Source organism: Mercenaria mercenaria, chromosome 13, assembly GCF_021730395.1.
Source record: "Mercenaria mercenaria strain notata chromosome 13, MADL_Memer_1, whole genome shotgun sequence".
NCBI lineage: Eukaryota > Metazoa > Mollusca > Bivalvia > Venerida > Veneridae > Mercenaria > Mercenaria mercenaria.
This window is the reverse complement of record NC_069373.1, coordinates 39079092-39099951: the sequence shown is the minus strand read 5'-3', so window position 1 is coordinate 39099951 and position 20860 is coordinate 39079092. Positions and strand designations below refer to the sequence as shown.

At 36.4% G+C, this 20860-nt stretch overlaps 1 protein-coding gene across 2 annotated transcripts in view; it reads left to right on the top strand.

Annotated features, from left to right (window-relative positions):
- The first annotated feature begins 4435 nt into the window (after window positions 1–4435).
- LOC123528713 (VWFA and cache domain-containing protein CG16868-like) overlaps window positions 4436–20860 on the top strand; it is a 137902-nt gene continuing 121477 nt past the window's right edge. The window contains exons 1-4 of one of the 2 annotated variants that reach the window (XM_053521596.1): window positions 4436–5373; window positions 9391–9542; window positions 10934–11090; window positions 19997–20135. In XM_053521596.1, coding sequence (XP_053377571.1) covers window positions 4831–5373; window positions 9391–9542; window positions 10934–11090; window positions 19997–20135 — 991 coding nt within the window. In that variant the 5' untranslated portion in view covers window positions 4436–4830. The remainder of the gene's footprint in view (window positions 5374–9390; window positions 9543–10933; window positions 11091–19996; window positions 20136–20860) is intronic. The other variant, XM_045308663.2, reaches the window with a different exon arrangement.

Here is a 20860-nt window from a genome sequence, read left to right as displayed (position 1 = left end):
TCATTACATTGCCATATAGTGCAAGAGTTCCAGAAACACATGTACATTGTTTGCCTTATCTATTTTCCTTCTTTTGTCTGAATATCTCTGGTAATATTTTGACCCCATACTTACATCAGTTCTTCGAATAGTCATGCGTTCTGTCAACAGATAGATCTTGTAATATATACCATAAATGCTTTACCCCTGGTATGGAACTAAGCTGAATAATGCGGTGATGGAACACAAAAAACTTACTTTTTAAAGGTTTTTACATGACTGTAATATTATTATGTCTCTCCACTGAGGGAGACGTATTGTTTATGCCCTGTCTGTCCGTCCGTATGTCACACTTCATTTCCAATCAATAACTGGAGAATTATTTGACCTAGAACCTTCAAACTTCATAGGTTGGTAGGGCTTTTGGAGTAAATGACCCCTATTGTTTTAGGGGTCACTCCATCAAAAGTCAAGGTTATAGGGGCCAGAACATGTAAAACCATTTCCGATCAATAACTTGAGAGCCACTTTACCCAGGATGTTGAAACTTCATAGGATGATTGTAGATGACCCCTATCGATTTTTTGACCTGAACATGGAAATCCATTTCTGGTCAATAACTTGAGAACCTTTTGACCTAGAACCTTCAAACTTCATAGGATGATAGGTCTTACAGAGTAATGACCCCTATTGTTCTTGGGGTCACTCCATCAAAGGTCAAGGTCACAGGGAGCTGAACATAGAAAACTCTTTCCAATCAATAACTTGAGAATCACTTGTCCCAGAATGTTGAAACTTTACAGGATGATTGGACATGCAGAGTAGATGACCCCTATTGATTTTGGGGGTCACTCTGTTAAAGGTCAAGGTCACAGGGGCCTGAACATGGAAAACCGTTTCCAATTCATAACTTGAGAACCAAATTGTTGAAACTTAGTGGGATGGTTGGACATGCCAAGTAGATGATCCTTTTTGAAGCCAACCATCAGTGTCTCTTTGACCTTCGCTCCTGATCCCTATTGAACTCTTGCCTATACGACTATGTGCTTGGGGAGACATGAGCTTTTCTTTAAAAGCATCTTCTAGTTCAATATCTGTTTCATGTTGCTTTTTAATTTTGTATACAGGATTGTCTAGTTAGAAATGAATTAAACATATGTACAATCTTGACTAAACAATAAAGTATCTTCTTGCATGCCAGAGTGGCGTTTCTGGTGATTTTAACTGTGCCAGCAAAACGCATCTGGCTACCCCCCACCACCCCACAAACCATTTCCGATCAATAATTTGAGAACCACTTGACTCAGAATGTTGAAAATTCAAAGGATGATTGGACATGCAGATTAAATGACCCCCCTATTGATTTTGGGGTCACTCTGTTAAAGGTCAAGGTGACAGTGGACAGAACATGGAAATCCATTTCTGGTCAATAACTTGAGAACCATTTGATCTAGAACCTTCAATCTTCATAGGATGATAGGACTTACAGAGTAGATGACCCCTATTGTTTTTGGGATCACTACATTGCAGGTCAAAGTCAAAGAGGGTTGAACATAGAAAACTCTTTCCAAACAATAACTTGAGAATCACTTGATTTCAGAATGTTGAAAGTTGCTCCCCTTGGTCATCAAAATTAGTTGACTTAACAAAAATATACTGAATACATCTAGAAAGGCAACACTTGGTCTACAGTCAATATTTTTTAACCTGATAATTGACAAGAAAACTGCATTTACTTGATTAGTTTTCAACTGTCCGTCCGTTCGTCGGTCACAACGTTAACTTTTTGCGTGAAGGCACTTTACTCGCGAACCACTGCACTCAAGACATTCAAACTTCACATGCTGATAGTACTTATTGAGTACACGGCTCCTACTGACTTTGGGGTCACCAGGTCAAAGGTCAAGGCGCTGTGGGGGCATTTGTCACCATTAGTGACAGCTCTTGCTTTTTGGTTTTGGTTTTGGATGATTGTCAGGTTTATATACGATTTTACAATACTACTATACAAAATTCAAATATACATGTACAAGGAAAGTACGAAAAAATCGAGGGTAAAAATGTTGTGTTTCTAGATGCACGGAGCATACATAATAATGACAAAAATGAGTTGTTTTTGTGCATCGGCAATAAATTTGATTTTTTCACAATAAAGAAAGCAAAAACAAATATAAAATATTGAAATGTCAACATCTAAGCGAACCCCTGCCAAATTTTCTTATCCAAGAGAGGTATCTGGTACACATACTGTGTTAATTAATTTCACCAGAAAGGTTAGGAAATGCATGGATGGTGCTTTTCTAGTCGTATACACTACATAAATTTTCAAACAAAACATAAATTTTCAAACAAAAATAGATGACGGAAACTGCTTTTGTAGTCGACCGATTCAGCGCAATTTATACACCCCTTTTGGAGCCCCTCTGTGTGTTATCACGTTTGCTAGACACTATTGATATTTATGTTTTCATAAAGCAGAAGAGCTAAGATATTTTCTTTGGGAGACTTTTATAGAACTGAAACGTTCGAAAAAAAATACATTTAAAAAACCTTTATTTTATGACAGAAACTGCTTCGATACCAGTATCGATATATGAAGAACTGGCTTTGGATTGACAGGTGGAGGTCAATGTTACAAAGTTCCATTGTGGTACTGTAGGCTAAAGGGTTGGTCTCTTGTACCTTTTGTAATGTTTAACAGAGGGGTCATGGTTAAAATCTTAGGTTTTTGTTTTTCTATTTCTTTTTTATATGCCCATTTGAAAAACAGAAAGTATAATGGGAATGCCCCTGGTGGGCGGGCTGGCTGGCAGATGGGCAGGCAGCATCCACAGACTTTGTCCAGAGCATATCTTCTTCATGCATGGAGGGATTTTGATGAAACTTGGCACAATTGTTCACCATCATAAGACGGAGTGTCTTGCAGAAGAACCAGGTCCTTAGGTCTAAGGTCAAGGTCACACTTAGAGGTCAAGGGATACAAGAATGAAAACTTTGTCCTGAGCATTTCTTCTTCATGCATAGAGGGATTTTTATATAACTTGGCACAAATGTTCATCACCATGAGACTGAGTGTCATGCACAAGAACCAGGTCCCTAGGTCTAAGGTCAAGGTCACACTTGGAGGCCAAAGGTCAGATGCAAGAATGACTTTGTCCGAGCATTTCTTCTTCATGCATGGAGGGATTTTGATGTTACTTGGCCTAATTGTGCACCATCATGAGACAGAGTGTCATGCGCAGGTCCCTTCTTTAGAATTACTTTCCTTTGTTGTTACTATAAATAGCTTACATTGTAACATTTTCATTACTAGTTGTAGGAAAAATCAAGACCACTTCTCTGAAGTACAACATGCATGTTGTTTTTTTTGTGGATTTAGAAAAACAAAAGAATTACAATAATTACCAAACAAGCACAGAATTAAAATTCCATTAGCAAATACAGGTGCTAGAGTAAAGAAATTTGCTATGACAGGTGTATATTGTGACATTCTGGCATTCTTGTTGTAATATGATTTTATAAAAAAAATTATTCCATTAAGTCAAGGTCACAGTTACTAGAAATATATCTTTTTGACTGTGTTCATCAAAAAGGCAGTTCCTGCTTTTAACTTTAGTTAGGGTTGATTTACTGTCACCAAACTTGATGTATAACAAGCTTATAATCATGAAGAACTGGTTTTGGATTGTCAAGTCAAGGTCACTGTTACTAAGAGTAGAAAAATGGTTTCCACTAAATAATTGAATTAATCTGCGTACTACGAAAGTTCCAAGTCCAGGGGGCTAAATCCTTGGTTTGGTGTGCCAGAGTACCATTTATAATGTGGAATGAACAAGTCACATTTGAAAACCTGGTCTGGGTCTCACATTGTTGTACTGAAAAGGGTCATGCCATGGTGTTAAGATCAAACTAATGACAAGCTGGGAATGATACCTGGCAATGATACAGCTATATTTGTCGTATCTGTAGCGTTCAATTTGGGCAATACCATTTATTGTTCAAAGGGGTGTTTACTGAAAATTTATTGATTGAATCGCGAACAGTGCAGACCATGATCAGATTGCATGGATGTGCAGGCTGATCTTGGTCTGGACTGGTTGCAAAGGCAAAATCACTTGCTGCCAGCAGGCTAAATGTTAAACAGAATATGTTGGCTTGATGCAAATTTAGAAAACCTGGTTTTCATAGAATTTCCATGTTTCATGTTTTTTAAAATAATTTTCTGTAACCTTTATGCCTTGTACATAATAAGCAGAAGAAACTGTTTATTTCAGTGTTTACACCAGGTCCTTATCAAATTTATTTAAATAAAATCATATCAAAACATTTTCAGATCAATTATTATATAAATAATTATAAAGTAAATACCAGCTGAAGAATATGGGTATCTCAGGTGATAGGAATGCCACAGGGTCGCTGTATAAGCGGACGTATAAAAGTTACATTTGTATACGGGTATTACTGATTGTAAGGAATAACTGAATCACTAGTATCCGGTTATCAAAATTTCACCTGAAAATCAGAAATTGAAATGTATATGGAAAGACACAAGCTTTGATGTTTAGAACTGAATAACTACATAAGTCCCAGTAATACTCTGTATTTATTTAAGGATTGATAGATAAAATTATTTTAAGAAATCATTGACTTGTTCCCAGTGCTAGGATTTTTCTTTCAGTGTCAACAGTGAGCAAAATTATCAGAAAAGCAAAACATTGTGATGAATAAAAAATGAATTATGTTTATTACATGAAAAGAGGGACTAAATAAAATAAAATGATAATGTGCTTGGAAGTTGTTATAGATAAATAGAGGATTTAGTGCCATTTCCAAAAATTAGCTCTTATCATAATGGGAAATAATTCAATCAAGAACTTTTTATTTATGAAGTGTTTGGGAATTTTGGTGCTTTTACTAAATGTGTGTTCAGTCTCACTGGAGAAGTTTGATGAATCTCAGATGAAGCAGATAGCGGCCACATTTAAACAGGAGTTAGATTCTCATATTGATAAAGTTCTTGCTTACGGACAAATTGAACAAAAGCTTCAAGAGTTTGAAACCCATCTTGTTCATGGTCCAATAAATGGTGAGGATATTTTTAATGAAATCTTTCAGAATGTGAGTTTGAGATATAATGACGTGGTTTTAGCTGCAAATCGATTAAAACAAGTGCTTGAAAAAGATGTTGGCTTGTTGGATAATGTGGATAGTACTGGAGCTCCGCCACCTGGCGGAGGGCCTCCACCAGTGCCACTAACAAAGTGTTGTTGTGAATCAAGCCCAGGAGTTTTTGATGCAAGGTTACATGATAGAGTGCAAGCTAAAGAATGTTATGGGAGTCAGGATGCTTTACTCGAGTCGCTGGGTAAAACTGGATTTGTTGATAAACTCAAGGTAAGAACATTTTATTGTTCTTATTTCATTTGCTTTTTTAAATTTTGAGACTATGTCCATGCCTGGGAATGCACAGTATGAACATTCCAGAGTTTGTTTTGAAAATCTGAATGAGCAGGCATTGACACTAGAAAATGACAGTTTTCAACTGAAATATATCATTGGGTCCAATTTGCTTATAAACAGAATGAAAACTATTTAAAAAATATTGTTTAATAATTCTATTTTCCATAATAAGGTTATTCCTTAATTTCTGTTTAAGGTGATGTCACTTTTTGAATTTCCGGTGAATAACAAAAACCAAAGAATATTCGGTTCTTTCCAAAACTTTATATTATGATTCAACCAAATAGTTTCCATTGTCTACCAGAAAGGAACAATTCTTATACTTAATATTGAGATTTGATACCTTTATAACAGACAGTAAACAAAACAATAGACATTCATATGTGACGTGGGTGAGCCCAACAAAGCAATTTCAAGCACAAAATATTAATGTGGAATGTAAAGTAAGTTACACACTACAAACCGTCCAAGATACTTTCAAAAACAATGCATTTGCAGAATGGGAGAGATAAAAGTAATTTTGACAGCTCGTGAAAACTAATGACAAATTTGACAGATATATGATGACTCAGACCTAATTAATTTTTTCTGTTATTCTAACTTCCATTTTGATTTTCAAAAAAAGGGTTATTTTTTAAATTGTAGCTTACAACTCGTACTTTAAAACAATAAAAAGAATATATTGTTACCTCACTGTCGTTTTGTCTATCCATCTCTCGACGAATTTCTATTGTTTCAGTCATTTGTCAGAAATTTAGAGCAACTCACAGTGTTGCAATCATACAAAACCACATCCCTATTTTCACATAGATATTGAGGATTTATCTAATGAGCACATGTATTGGAAACACAATTTCAATAACGACTGTGTATTGTAATAATGCTAAACTATCTCAGCTGTGACATCTCCTTAAAATTAGGACAAAAACATTTCTGATCCCTGAGGGCGGTAATATGACTTATGAAGTTTTCAAAATATCTTAATTAGTTTTTGAAAATCATCAAAAATGATTTTGATAGGATATTTTCGATAATAAAATTCTGCCAGTTTGGATACCAAAAAGTCGTAAACTTCAGATTATGGCTTTACTATATTTTGTTGATGAATTATTATAAAACTTTTGGGAGATCTTAGTAAAATAACAGCAAAATTTCAATGTAAAAAAGAATAAATTCTGTTGTTTATTATTCAAAATTTTTATTTGCCATAAAATTGACATATAGAGGATATTACATAAGTGTCTTTTCATATTGAATTTATTAAACAAGTTGAATATAATAATAAAATGCAAGGCTCTGCCAAGCTTTTTATCAATTTTATTCAACGAGTTTAATGAATTCAATATGGAAAGACACAAATATAATATTCTTTTTATCACATGTAAGCTTTTCATGTTGAAACATTAAAATTTCTTCTTTCTTTACCTATAATAGACCATGTAATCTCTTTACCTATAATACACCAAGTAAATTCAAACGTCTCCTGTAAATAAAGGACGTCAACGTCAAAGGTTTATTACACTAGTGTATTATCAAATTTATGTAATTGCTTTATTTCACTCCCACAATGTCAAACATGTGATAAAAAGATTTCTTCAAAAATAAAAAAGTTTCATCTACCGCTCGTGGAGACCTTTAGATTGATGTATGACTTATTTCTAGTTCTTGCATTATAAAGCAGAAATTGTTTCTAGATCTTGCATTAAAAATCGAGATCTTGCATTATAAAGCAGAAATTGTTTCTAGATCTTGCATTATAAATCGAGATCTTGCATTATAAAGCAGAAATTATTTCTAGATCTTGCATTATAAATCGAGATCTTGCATTATAAAGCAGAATATTTTTCTTGAGCTTGCATTATAAAGCAGAAATTGTTTCTAGATCTTGCATTATAAAGCAGAAATTATTTCTTGAGCTTGCATTATAAAGTAGAAATTGTTTCTAGATCTTGCATTATAAAGCAGAAATTATTTCTTGAGCTTGCATTATAAAGCAGAAATTGTTTCTAGATCTTGCATTATAAAGCAGAATTTTTATGCCCCCAAAGGGAGGCATATTAGTTTTCAACTGTCCGTTCCGTTCGTTCGTTCGTTAGTTAGTTCGTTAGTCACAACGTTAACTTTTTGCATGAAGGCACTTTACTTGCGAACCACTGCACCCAGGACCTTCAAACTTCACATGCTGATAGTACTTATTGAGTATACCATCCCTACTGACTTTGGGGTCACCAGGTCAAAGGTCAAGGTCACAGGGGCCAACATTAACTTTTTGCATGAAGGCACTTTACTGGCGAATCATTGCACCCAGGACCTTTAAACTTCACATGGTGATAGTACTTATTGAGTACACCACCCCTACTGACTTTGGGGTCACCAGGTCAAAGGTCAAGGTCACAGGGGCCAACGTTAACGTTTTGCATGAAGACACTTTACTCGCGAACCACTGCACCCAGGACCTTCAAACTTCACATGCTGATAGTACTTACTGAGTACACCACTCCTGCTGACATTGGGGTCACCAGGTCAAAGGTCAAGGTCACAGGGGCCAACATTAACTTTTTGCATGAAGGCACTTTACTCGCGAACCACTTCACTCAGGACCTTCAAACTTTACATGCTGATAGTACTTTATAAGTACACCAACCCTACTGACTTTGGGGTCACCAGGTCAAAGGTCAAGGTGCTGCAGGGGCATTTGTCACCATTAGTGACAGCTCTTGTTTTCTTGAGCTTGCATTATAAAGCAGAAATTGTTTCTAGATCTTGTATTATAAAGCAGAAATTATTTCTTGAGCTTGCATTATAAAGCAGAAATTGTTTCTAGATCTTGCATTATAAAGCAGAATTTTTTTCTTGAGCTTGCATTATAAAGCAGAATTTTTTTCTTGAACTTGCATTATAAAGCAGAACTTATTTCTAGATCTTGCATTATAAAGCAGAACTTATTTCTAGATCTTGCATTATAAAGCAGAATTTCACACAAAACCTTATTACAGATTACATCAATCACTATATATATGTAATAACTAGTGTTTAATTCACATATTCTATTCTTCCTGAAAGCCTAAAGCATAGATATTTGGCATCTGACCATGGTTGATGCTGACAGGAACTTTTATATTGCTAAAATACATTGAGCAGTTTTTGATCTGTTCTTTACAGTTAAGTCATATTGTAAATTTAAGCCATTCTGGGCCAACTTCATAACCTAAAACAACAGTTTTGGTCCTATAGCCCAAATAAATGACCCAATTTAATTCATAGCCCAAATAAATGACCCAATTTAGTTCATAGTCACATTCAACAAACTTTGTGGCAAGACCTACAAACTGACCTATATATATATAGATGACCTTGACCTTCATATGATTTTCACCTTTAAACTTAAAACCTGAAAAGAAACAACATCCTTGGTCATACATCCAGGGGCACTGGTTTTGCGTTTTGAAAACACATCTTGTTTGAATGAGTTCTGATCTTTAATGTCAGAAAAAAGTTTTACCTATAAATGTAATGTTCTTTTTAAAGTTTTGGTGTCTGATTTTCACATTTTTTTCTGTGAATAGTTCAGGATGCAGTCTCGCAGCAGGGCCACCATTGATATTACTGCATCGGTGTTGCTTTTATGAAAAAAACTTTTTCTTTTTGTGCAAGACATATAGTTAAATGTAGATATTTAAATCTGTAAACACACCCACAATATATATGGTTTATCGTTTTGAATAAGAGAGCAGTGTAAATATAAAGGGACATTGAGCCAACAATTTTCTACAAATACTGTATAATGGTGGCATAACTGTCACTGAATTTAAGTGAAGTTACAATTGATTTACCTCCCTTTCCACAGTGGTCCAGGCTTAGTGTTCTGAATGTTCTTTTCATTACAGGAGAACTATAAGGACTTGCGAGGTGTGACGTAGCAGTATTTGCTGAATATTCTTTTCATTACAGGAGAACTATAAGGGGTTGCGAGGTGTGACGTGGCAGTATTTTGCAGACTCTGCTGGACATTATGTCCAGTACCCCACCAGTAACAGGGCTTGTGATAGAAGTGCTCCGCCCTTGCTTGGCTCCTGCAGTAAACTTGACAGCCCTCTTACCAAGCAAGTACATTGATATACAACCCTCAAAATTAGTACAGATTTAAGGCAGCATTCTCTTTGTATAGATTTATGCCTCTGTTTGTCATTTTAAAATTACCTTCTCTAGATTGTTTAGAATTATCTTGGTCCAGGGGCTAAAATTGGCCCTGCCAATGGGGATCACATCTTTTACATATGAGTTATATAGAAAAAACTATAAAAAAATCTTATTGTCTAAAACATTGAGGCCTACAGCTTAGATATTTTGCAAATAACATTGCATAAAGGTCCTCTACCAAGAAATCATGTTCCCATTTGAGCCAGGTGAGCGATGTATGGCCATCTTATCCCTCTTGTATTGGATTAAGATTAGGCAAGTGGGAGGGCCAGTCTGAAATGTTCACTAATGTGCTGGAAGCAAATCAGAAGTTTAAGCAGCTTTACGGGTAGATGTACCATCTTTCTTCAGTTGCATACAGCTAGTTGTCAGCACTAGCTTTTGTTAACAGAAAAATACAAAATATAATTGCTTGTTACTTTTGCTAGTCTTAAGTTTGATGTTAAGGCCAATTGTTGGTAAGGCAGAAAAAAATTCTTATTGAAAAATGCTTTTAATCCATTACACAGAATGCTTACTATTAACTGTGAGCTGGAATGGGTATCTACCTAAATGCCATGTTGCCATTGACAATACCATGAATTGGGCCTTTCTTTCTGAACAGAAAGTCTAACCAATCTGTATTTTTGTCGAGCCCGCTTGCGGAAGCGAAGACAATAGTCATCCAAATGGCTATTTGGTGTATGTGCGTGAGTGCGTGTGTCCGGATTTGTTTGTCCGGCCCATAACTTTGACATGCATGGAGCAATCTTGTTTAGATTTTGCATGAATATTAACATCAGTGAGACAGAGTGTCATGTTGACCTATTTCAAAGGTCAAGGTCACAGTTGGAGGTCAAAGATCATGACAGATCTTGTCTGGCCCATAACTTTGACATGCATTGAGGAATCTTGTTTATATTTGGCATGAATGTTTAACTCGATGAGACGGAGTGTCATGTGCAAATCCCAGATTCCTATCTCAAAGGTCAAGGTCACAGTTAGGGGTCAAAGGGCAGGCTCGACATGTTGCCCGTGGGCATCTAGTTTATGTAAATTCTTACTATAGTTATTAAACCATTGACTAAAGTTTCAGAATTTAAACATGCAGGATTTGCTTGGGTCATGCAGTATGGGTATTATTGATGTTTTCATTTGAATCAAATGTAATAAAGAAATATGTCAGTGGTTGAAATTTTGTAAGAAAATTAATCTTTAAAATGAGTATGTTACTCAAAACTGAATTGTTGTGTTTTGAATATATTTTTTAGTGTAGTGAATAACAAATGCAATCTGAGATATATTTATATTTCAGGGAATGGTTTGTTGAGAAATTGCGCATGGAACATAAAAACTTAGTTATTTTAATGGATAACAGTATGAAGCGGGACCCTTCCGTACCACCAGTGGCTGAGAGTGTGATAGTTGAAGCTGTTGTCAAGATACTGGATACACTGACTCCTAGTGATAAGGTGACACCAACATTACTACTAAGTTACATAAACATTACTATAGCTCCTTACAGAAATCACCAGTCAGCATTTTCTGCTCTATACCCAAGGCAGTAGTTACGTTGTGGCCCTGGTTATTAATCAGACGGAGAGTATTTAAATTAAAAGAATAGCAGTGCTAAAAGTCAAGACTGTAGTTCTTGATGTATCAGAAGTTCTAGTTGCTCTATGCTGTAATGTCCTATGATAAATTATGCTATCCTCCATAATGAAAATAGTTCCAATTTTTGCAAACATAACATTCCCAATGGTACATACTAGTACTCATGATAAAAGATGATATTCTGCACTAGTGTTAAATTTAAGAAATGTGGGCATCCATGACCTAGTGAGTAAGGACATTGAATTTGGACTACTTACCCTTACCATCGTGGGTTCAAAGCACTGTTTGGCATGTAGAATTCTTCCATATAAGGGCTTAAAGACTCATAACGCCTTTGTTTGTAATGTGGCTGCCGCATTTTTAGCTCACCTGTCACAAAGTGACAAGGTGAGCTTTTGTGATCGCGCGGCGTCTGTCGTCCGTTGTCCGTCTGTCCGTCCGTCCCTTAACTTTTGCTTGTGACCACTCTAGAGGTCACATTTTTCATGGGATCTTTAGGAAAATTGGTCAGAATGTTCACCTTGATGATATCTAGGTCAAGTTCGAAACTGGGTCACGTGGGGTCAAAAACTAGGTCAGTAGCTCTAAAAATAGAAAAACCTTGTGACCTCTCTAGAGGCCATATTTTTCATGAGATCTTCATGAATATTGGTCAGAATGTTCACCTTGATGATATCTAGGTCATTTTCGAAACTGGGTCACGTGGGGTCAAAAACTAGGTCAGTAGGTCTAAAAATAGAAAAACTTTGTGACCTCTCTAGAGGCAATATTTTTCATGAGATCTTCATGAATATTGGTCAGAATGTTCACCTTGATGATATCTAGGGCAAGTTCGAAACCCGGGTCACGTGGGGTCAAAACTAGTCATTAGGTCTAAAAATAGAAAAAACCTTGTGACCTCTCTAAGGCCATATTTTTTCAATGGATCTTCATGAAAATTGGTCAGAATGTTCAGCTTGATGATATCTAGTTTAAGTTCGAAACTGGGTCACGTGGGGGTAAAAACTAGGTCAGTAGATCTAAAAAAAAAAAACCTTGTGACCTCTCTAGAAGCCAATTTTTCATGAGATCTTCATGAATTTTTGGTCAAATGTTCACCTTGATGATATCTAGTCAAGATCGATACTTGGTCATGTGGGATCAAAAACTAGGTCATAGTCTAAAAAATAGAAAAAACCTTGTGACCTCTCTAGAGGCCATATTTCTCAATGATCTTCATGAAAATTGGTCAGAATGTCACCTTGATGATATCTAGGTCAGGGTTTGAAACTGGGTCACGTGCGGTCAAAAACTATGTCAGTAGGTCTAAAAAAAAGAAAAACCTTGTGACCTCTCTAGAGGCCATATTTTTCAAGGATCTTCAAAGAAAATTGGTCAGAATGTTTACCTTGATGATACTAGATCAAGTTTGAAACTGGGTCACTTGGGGTTAAAAACTAGGTCAGTAGATCTAAAAATAGAAAAACCTTGTGACCTCCTAGAGGGCCCTATTTTCATGGGGATCTTCATGAATATTGGGCAGAAGGTTCATCTTGATGATATCTAGGTCAGGTTCGAAAAATGGGTCACGTGGGGTCAAAAACTAGGTCAGTAGATCTAAAAATAGAAAAAAACCCTTTTGACCCCTTCTAAGGTCATATTTCTCTATGGATCTTCATGAAAAATTGGTGAAACTGTTCAGCTTGATGATATCTAGGTCAGGTTCGAAACTGGGTCATGTGCCATCAAAAACTAGGTCAGTAGGTTGAAAAATAAAAAGGAAAAACCTTGTGACCTCTCTAGAGGCCATATTTTCACGAGAATCTTCATGAAAATTGGTGAGAATGTTCACCCCTTTATGATATCTAGTCAAGTTTTAAAGGGGTCACGTGCCTTCAAAACTAGGTCATTAGGTCAAATAATAGAAAAACCTTGTGACCTCTCTAGAGGCCATATTTTCAATGGATCTTCATGAAAATTTGGGCAGAATTTTTTATTTGATGATATCTAGGTCACATGTGCTGAAAAACTAGGTCACTTTTTCAAATAAATAGAAATAACGCCCTCATACTCAGTTTTAACACTGGTCATGTGGGGATAGGTGAGCGATTCAGGACCATCATGGTCCTCTTGTTAATCCCCCGCCGTGGCGGAGGGATTATAGGAATGGTCTGCGTCCGTCCTTCCGTCCGCCGTCCGTCCTTCCTCCGTCCGCCGTCCGTCCGTCCGTCCGTCCTTCCGTCCGTCCTTCCGACTTCCGTCCGTAACAATTCGTGTCCGGTCCATATCTCCTAAACCCCTGAAGGATTTTCATGAAACTTGGTCAAATGATCACCTCATCAAGACGATGTGCAGAACCCATGAGTCAGCCTTGTCGGTTTCAAGGTCAAGGCACAACTCAAGGTCAAAGGTTTGAGCCTGCCATTTTGTTCGCTCTATATCTCCTAAACCCCTTGAAGGAATTCGTGAAACTTGGGTCAAATGATCACCTCATCAAGACGATGTGCAGAACCCATGACAGCCATTCCAGCTCAAGGTCAAGGTCACAACTCAAGGTCAAATGTTTGAGCCTTCCATTTTGTGTCCGCTCTATATCTCTTAAAACCCCTTGAAGGAATTTTTATAAAACTTGGGTCAAATGATCACCTCATCAAGACGATGTGCAGAACCCATGAGTCAGTCATGCCGGCTCAAGGTCAAGGTCACAACTTAGGGTCAAAGGTTGAACCTTCCCTTTGTGTCCGCTCTATATTTCCTAAACCCCTTGAAGGATTTTCATCAAACTTGGGTCAAACGATCACCTCATCAAAGGGGATGTGCGAACTTATGAGTCAGCCAAGTCAGCTCAAGGTCAAGGTCACAACTGAAGGTCAAAGGTTTAGCCTTCCATTTTGTGTCCACTCTATATCTCCAAAACCCCTTGAAGGAATTTATAAAACCTGGGTCAAATGATACCTCATCAAGACGATGAGTCAACCATCCAGCTCAAGGTCAAGGTCACAACTAGGGTCGGGAAAGGGTTTGAGCCTTTCCATTGGGGTTTTCCACTCTGTATCTCCTTAACCCCTTGAAGGGTTTTCATCAAACTTTGGTCAAATGATCACCTCATCCCAAAAACTCATGAGACAGCCATGTCAACTCAAAGTCAAGGTCACAACGAAGGTCAAAGGTTTTAGCTCTGTATCTCCTAAACCCCTTGAAGGATTTTCATGAAACTTTGGTCAAAATCACCTCATCAAGACCCTTGTGCAGAATTCATGAGTCAGCCGTGCAGTTCAAGGCAAAGTCCCCAGCTAAAATCAAAGGTTTTACCCTTTCACTATCCATAGCAGTGCGGGGGATTTAGCTGTCTTTCAGACTGCCTTGTTTTATTATGAATATAGATGTGTTTTGCTTGTTAAATCCTTTTTTGGTCATTGTTTTCTCAGGTGTTTGCCAATGGTCTGAATATTGATTAAAATAGTAGGAAATATTATTGAATCCATTCTAATTGTACAAGTTCATGTGATTATACATAATATCTTTTTAACTTACCTGAGCAGAAGGCTCATGGTGAGCTATTAGGATCGATGAATGTTCATCGTCCGTCCGTCCGTCGTCTGTCTGTCCACATTAAGTTTGTTTACACTCTACATCCACAATTTTGAAGCAATCTTTTGGTTAGAAACTGCTGAGCAAATTTCAAAATAATTACACAGAAATGTTCCTTGGGTGACCCTCTACCAGATTCCTTCGAATTATTGTGATTTGTGTAAAAACACAGCCACTAGGTGGCAGATCTTGTTTTCTCTATATGATTATATGGAAAACTTTGAAAATCTGAATCTGCTTCCCTGATTTCAACATGTGACTGAAATGTTTGTTTGATGATCCTCTGCCAAAGTCCTTGAAGACATGTTGATTAGTTAGAAGAGGTGGGTGCTGTGGGGAGCACTTGCTTTCTCTATACAGCTATATTTATACCTTTAAAAAAAAAAATTCTTTTGAAACCATTTTTTGAAAAAAAATCATTCAAATGTAGCTTTGGTGACATTCTTTTGAATTCCTTAAGATCATTTGGCCAAGTTAAAAAAACATGGCAACTAGAGCATGGGATAGGATTTCCTTATATGGGTATTTTTTTAACCCTTGTGAATCTTCTTGTCAGAAAAATTTAATTCCTTCAATAATTTTGCTTCATTCAAAAACAGCCACAGGGGGGAGGCAAAGGGTTTTTTTCATTTAGTAACATTGTATAGTTGAAATTTGAAAACTCTTTTGCCTGATTTCAAATTATGGTGAATGTTCCTTATTTGACTCCAAATTATTTTGATTTGTTAAAAAAGCATGGCTGCTGGAGGGCTGGATCTTTTTTCATATATATACATATATATATATATACATGTAGTGGCAGCTTTAAAAATATTCCTTTTTGAATTTTGAAGTAATTCCATGCAAATGTTCCTTTGATGTCAGTCTACCAAGATTATTCAAATTGTCCATATTCGTCCAAACACAGCAGAGCTAGAAAAAGAAAATTCTTCAAACGACATTTATTTATTCATACACTGATCCTGTTTTAAATAATTTCATAGAAATATTTCTTGAGGATACTCCAAGATTAGTTTAATTCTTACAACTTGTCAAAAAACATGGCCACCAAACCTATAAATAACTTTGAAAGACCTATCCTAAATTGCCTGGTATGATTTTTGAAATAAATTTTCCAAGATCTCTTTGGAAATCGTCCTCCAATCTTGTTCAAATGAACAAATTTACACAATCCTTTTAATGTTACATAAGGAATGGTAAAGGATTGTATAACAAAATGTTATGGAAATGGAAGTTTAATTATCAACTAAATGTACTAATAAATTGTGTTATACAACTGCATTTCAAAGGGAAGGAGAATAATATTATGATAGTTGTTTCTGTGATAATGAATTTGTGTTGTCTGTGTTGTGTAACTGTATTTTTGAGGGAGTGATCAATCAATAACAGTGGATCCTGGAATTTGTGAAGTTTTAATCATCTAAGATTTGTTTCATATTTAGAAAGTGTCTACACCTATAGATTGTAATTACGGTAAGAAAGGTGTTTTGAATTTCAAAACTGATAGAAGAGAATTGATCATAGGACTTATAACTGTTAAAAGAAAGGAATAAGATAATTTACACATTTAGGGGCCACCTTGACTATAAGTAGAAAAATAAACTTTAAACAACTTGTCATGTTCTGCTTGATGGAATGTTGCAAAAATGGCCTGAGGCAGCTTAGCATAGACCTCTGTCACATTTGTTCAAATGGTTCTGGATGGCCACTTTTATGGATCATTAGAGCTCTAGTCTCTATATGTATTTAGTGGAAACTTTAAAATTCTTCTTGTATGAAACTGCTGGCCATATTTTGAAATAATTTCACACAAATGATCCTTGTGCAATCCTCTACCATGATTGTTCAAATTATTTTGATTCGTCAAAAAATATGGCCGCCACGGGGTATGGCCATTTTTTCCCTATATGAATATAGTGGAAAATATGCTTGTCAGAAACAGCAGGTCCAATTTTAAAATAATTATACACAAGTGTTTCTTGGGTGATCCTTAACGAAGATGGTACAAATTATTTTGTTTCATCAAAAAGCATTGCCACTAGGAGATGTGGTCAATTTACCCCTTATTTATGAAGTGGAAACTTAAAAAAATCTTCATGTTTGATATTGTCATATCACATCATTCCCCCAATGTCTTACCCCGCCTCTACCCCCTCTCCCACCCCCACCCACCTCAACACACAGATACAGAGTATCTGCCTGTTTATATCTAGTAGAAACTTTTAACTGTCCAAGCCAGCAACTAAACTCAGGTGAGCAATATAGGGCCATCATGGCCCTCTTGTTTGATAGTTGCTTTATCTGTTTTGAACATAAAATTAAAAACCTAATGAAACTTTAAGAAGGTTGATGGTCCTACTGTTCCTGAAATAATGCTCAAAGGGCATCTCCCAACTCATTTACAGCTGGAAAGGTGCATGTTAATGTCTTGTTCTACATATTTCTTAGCAACTATTGGCTGGAATTCAGTGAAACTTCATAGGAAGTTTATTCCCAGTGGAGATGCTTATACTGTCTTTATGTTCAGATTGGATGATTTTTCTCTGGGCTATTGCCCTTTGATTATTCAACATTAGTAAACTATAGTGCCATACTCCTAGTCTGGAGTATTCCTCAGCAACACTTACTGATATTCAGCCAAGCTTTTTAGTAAAGCTTCACTTCCAAGAGGAGATGGGCATATCTTGTGTGTGCTTTTTCTCTAGAACTACAAGCTGGATATTTAAAAGAAACTTCATTGCAAACTTCATTTCTAAGATGAGTTATTTGCCTAGTCAATAATTCCACTTTTCTGCTTTTAATTTGCAATAATAATTATAATTCTGGAAGCATCCATTAGTCACACTAATATTTGCTTTTTATGGTCCCGAAGGTGGTGTAACTCTGCCATCCATAAAGGGATTTTGAAATGATTTGGCATAAATGTTCACCATAATGAGACAACATGTCATGCGCAAGACCCAGACCCCCAGCTCCAAGATCAAGGTCACACTTAGAGGTCAAAGGTTAACAGTGTCTGTTTCATGTCCGGTCCATAACTCTGCCATCCATGAAGGGATTTTGGCATAAATGTTTACCATAATGGGAAGATGTGTCATGCGCAAGATCAAGACCCCTAGCTCTAAGGTCAAAGTCTCACTTAGAAGTCAAAGGTTAACAGGGTCTGTTTTGTATCGGGTTCATAACTCTGCCATTCATCAAGGGATGTTGAAATAACTTAGCATAAATGTTTCCCATAGTGAGACAACGTGTCCTGCGCAAGATCCAGACCCCTAGCTCTAAGGTCAAGGTCACACTTAGAGGTAAATGTAAACATGGTCTGTTTCTTGTTCAGTCCATAACTCTGCCATCGTTGAAGGGATTTTAAAATGACTTGGCTTAAATATTCCCTATATTGAGATGACATGTCATGCGCAACAAACCCCTAGCTCCAAGGTCAAGGTCACACATAGAAGTCAAAGGTGAGCAGGGTCTGTTTCTTGTCTGGTCAATAACTCTGCTATTCATCAAGGGATTTTACAATTACTTGGCACAAATGTTCCCTGTAATTAGTTGATGTTTCATGCACAAGACCCAGACCCCTAGCTCCAAGGTCAAGGTTACCTTTGGAGAATTTTTAACCAGGTTTTCATAGAAAATCCGTTATTAGATTGGGGTAGGATTGGCAAGCAGCGGGCGTCAAACTTGGTTTCCGCACAATAACTTTAGTTTGGAACAAGCTATAGACACCAAGCTTGGCCTGTAGATAGATGGTAAGGAGACGAAGGTTGGGATTGCATTGGGGTCATTTGGGTCAAGGTCAAGGTCGCTGTTGCTAAAAATAGAAAAAATGGTTTCCGCATTTGCATTGATGTATTGAAATTAAACTTGGCCTATAGGTAGCTTATAGAAAAACCAAGGTTGGGATTGTTTATGGGGTCATTGGGGTCAAGTTCAAGGTCAGGATAACTTGTTTAATCTTCACACTTAGAAAATTCCACGGCGGCCCCAGTTTGGGCTAGAGCGTTGGGCCAAAAGCTACTTTTTTGTCATGGGACAGAAGGGCGTCGGTTCAAACCTACTGAGATCCAAATTTTTTTCTTTTTTCTTTTTTTGTGATGAAAAAAGGTTATATAAATGCCATTTGGTCAAGGTCAAGGTCACTGTTACTAAAAATAGATTTTTTCTCTAAAAGTAGATTTTTTTCTCAATGTGATCATCAAAAAGGTGGTTTTCGCTTTATAATTTTAGTTTGGACTTACTTACTGCCACCAAAACTTGTGTACAACAAGCTTATCTGAAAAATTAGCTTTGAATGATATTAGGGGTCACTGTTACTAAAAATAGAAAAATGGCTTCAACTTCTTATATCTTTAGTTTGGGTAAACTTATTGTCAGTATACTTGGTGTGTAGATAGCTTTAATCGAACACAAAAGGTTGGGAAAGTATTTGTGGTCACTTGAATCAGGGTCAAGGTCAATATAACTAAAAATAGAAAAATGGGGTCATATTTGAAACAAAAAAATAGATTTTTGTGCTGTGGGTTTCGGTTCAAATCTCACTGAGATCCAAAATATTTTTTTCTTTTTTCATTTTTTTTGGTGACAAAAAGGTCATTTTAATGCCATTGGGTAACTAAAAATACAAAAATATGGTCATAGTTATAATAAAAAATGGATTTTTTTCAGTTTGATCATCAAAAAGCTGGTTTCGAGTTTATAACTTTAAATATAAGAACTGGCTTTGGATTGTATTTTGGGTCACTTTACTAAAAATAGAAAAATGGTTTATGCTCAATATCTTTAGTTTGGGTGCACATATTGTCAGCAAACTTTGTGTTTATAGGTAGCTTTTATCAAAAAATCATAAATTACATAGGGAAATGACACAGTCATGCACTTTTCTCATACCTGTACTTCTGAATGGCATGACAGGATACAGTCAGATATGTATAATAGAAAATATACAATTTTTTTTCAAGAACCTGTGAAAACCAGGTTTTTGTGGAATTTCCACGTTTCTCGTTGTTTTTTTTGTCTGGTCACAAAATGATTCATACTGAAACTATTCTGGCATATTTTGCACAGACAACTATAGCATTCTTGGGCATATTTCGGGGGCATTTGTCACTAATGGTGACAGCTCTTGTTTGTAACATTTTGTTTAAATAAAGCATAGTTGTTAAAGTTTATAATAGTGATGTAAACATTTCAGGTAAATGTGGTAGCATTCCCATCGAGCACATCAGAAACTGTGGAGGTACCAACCAGATGTAGTAGGGCACTGTTTGTTGCCTCACAGGCAAATCTCAATAACCTTAAAGTATATACAAAACAGTTAACACCAGGGACAGGTAAGTAGTGCATTGTTTGTTGCCACACAGGCAAATCTCAATAACCTTAAAGTATATACAAAACAGTTAACACCAGGGACAGGTAAGTAGTGCACTGTTTGTTGCCACACAGGCAAATCTCAATAACCTTAAAGTATATACAAAACAGCTAACATCAGGGACAGGTAAGTAGTGCACTGTTTGTTGCCTCACAGGCAAATCTCAATAACCTTAAAGTATATACAAAACAGTTAACATCAGGGACAGGTAAGTAGTGCACTGTTTGTTGCCTCACAGGCAAATCTCAATAACCTTTAAGTATATACAAAACAGCTAACATCAGGGACAGGTAAGTAGTGCACTGTTTGTTGCCTCACAGGCAAATCTCAGTAACCTTAAAGTATATACAAAACAGTTAACATCAGGGACAGGTAAGTATTGCACTGTTTGTTGCCTAACAGGCAAACCTCAATAACCTTAAAGTATATACAAAACAGCTAACATCAGGGACAGGTAAGTAGTGCACTGTTTGTTGCCTCAGAGGCAAATCTCAATAACCTTAAAGTATATACAAAACAGCTAACATCAGGGACAGGTAAGTAGTGCATTGTTTGTTGCCTCAGAGGCAAATCTCAATAACCTTAAAGTATATACAAAACAGCTAACATCAGGGACAGGTAAGTAGTGCATTGTTTGTTGCCACACAGGCAAATCTCAATAACCTTAAAGTGTATACTAAACAGTCA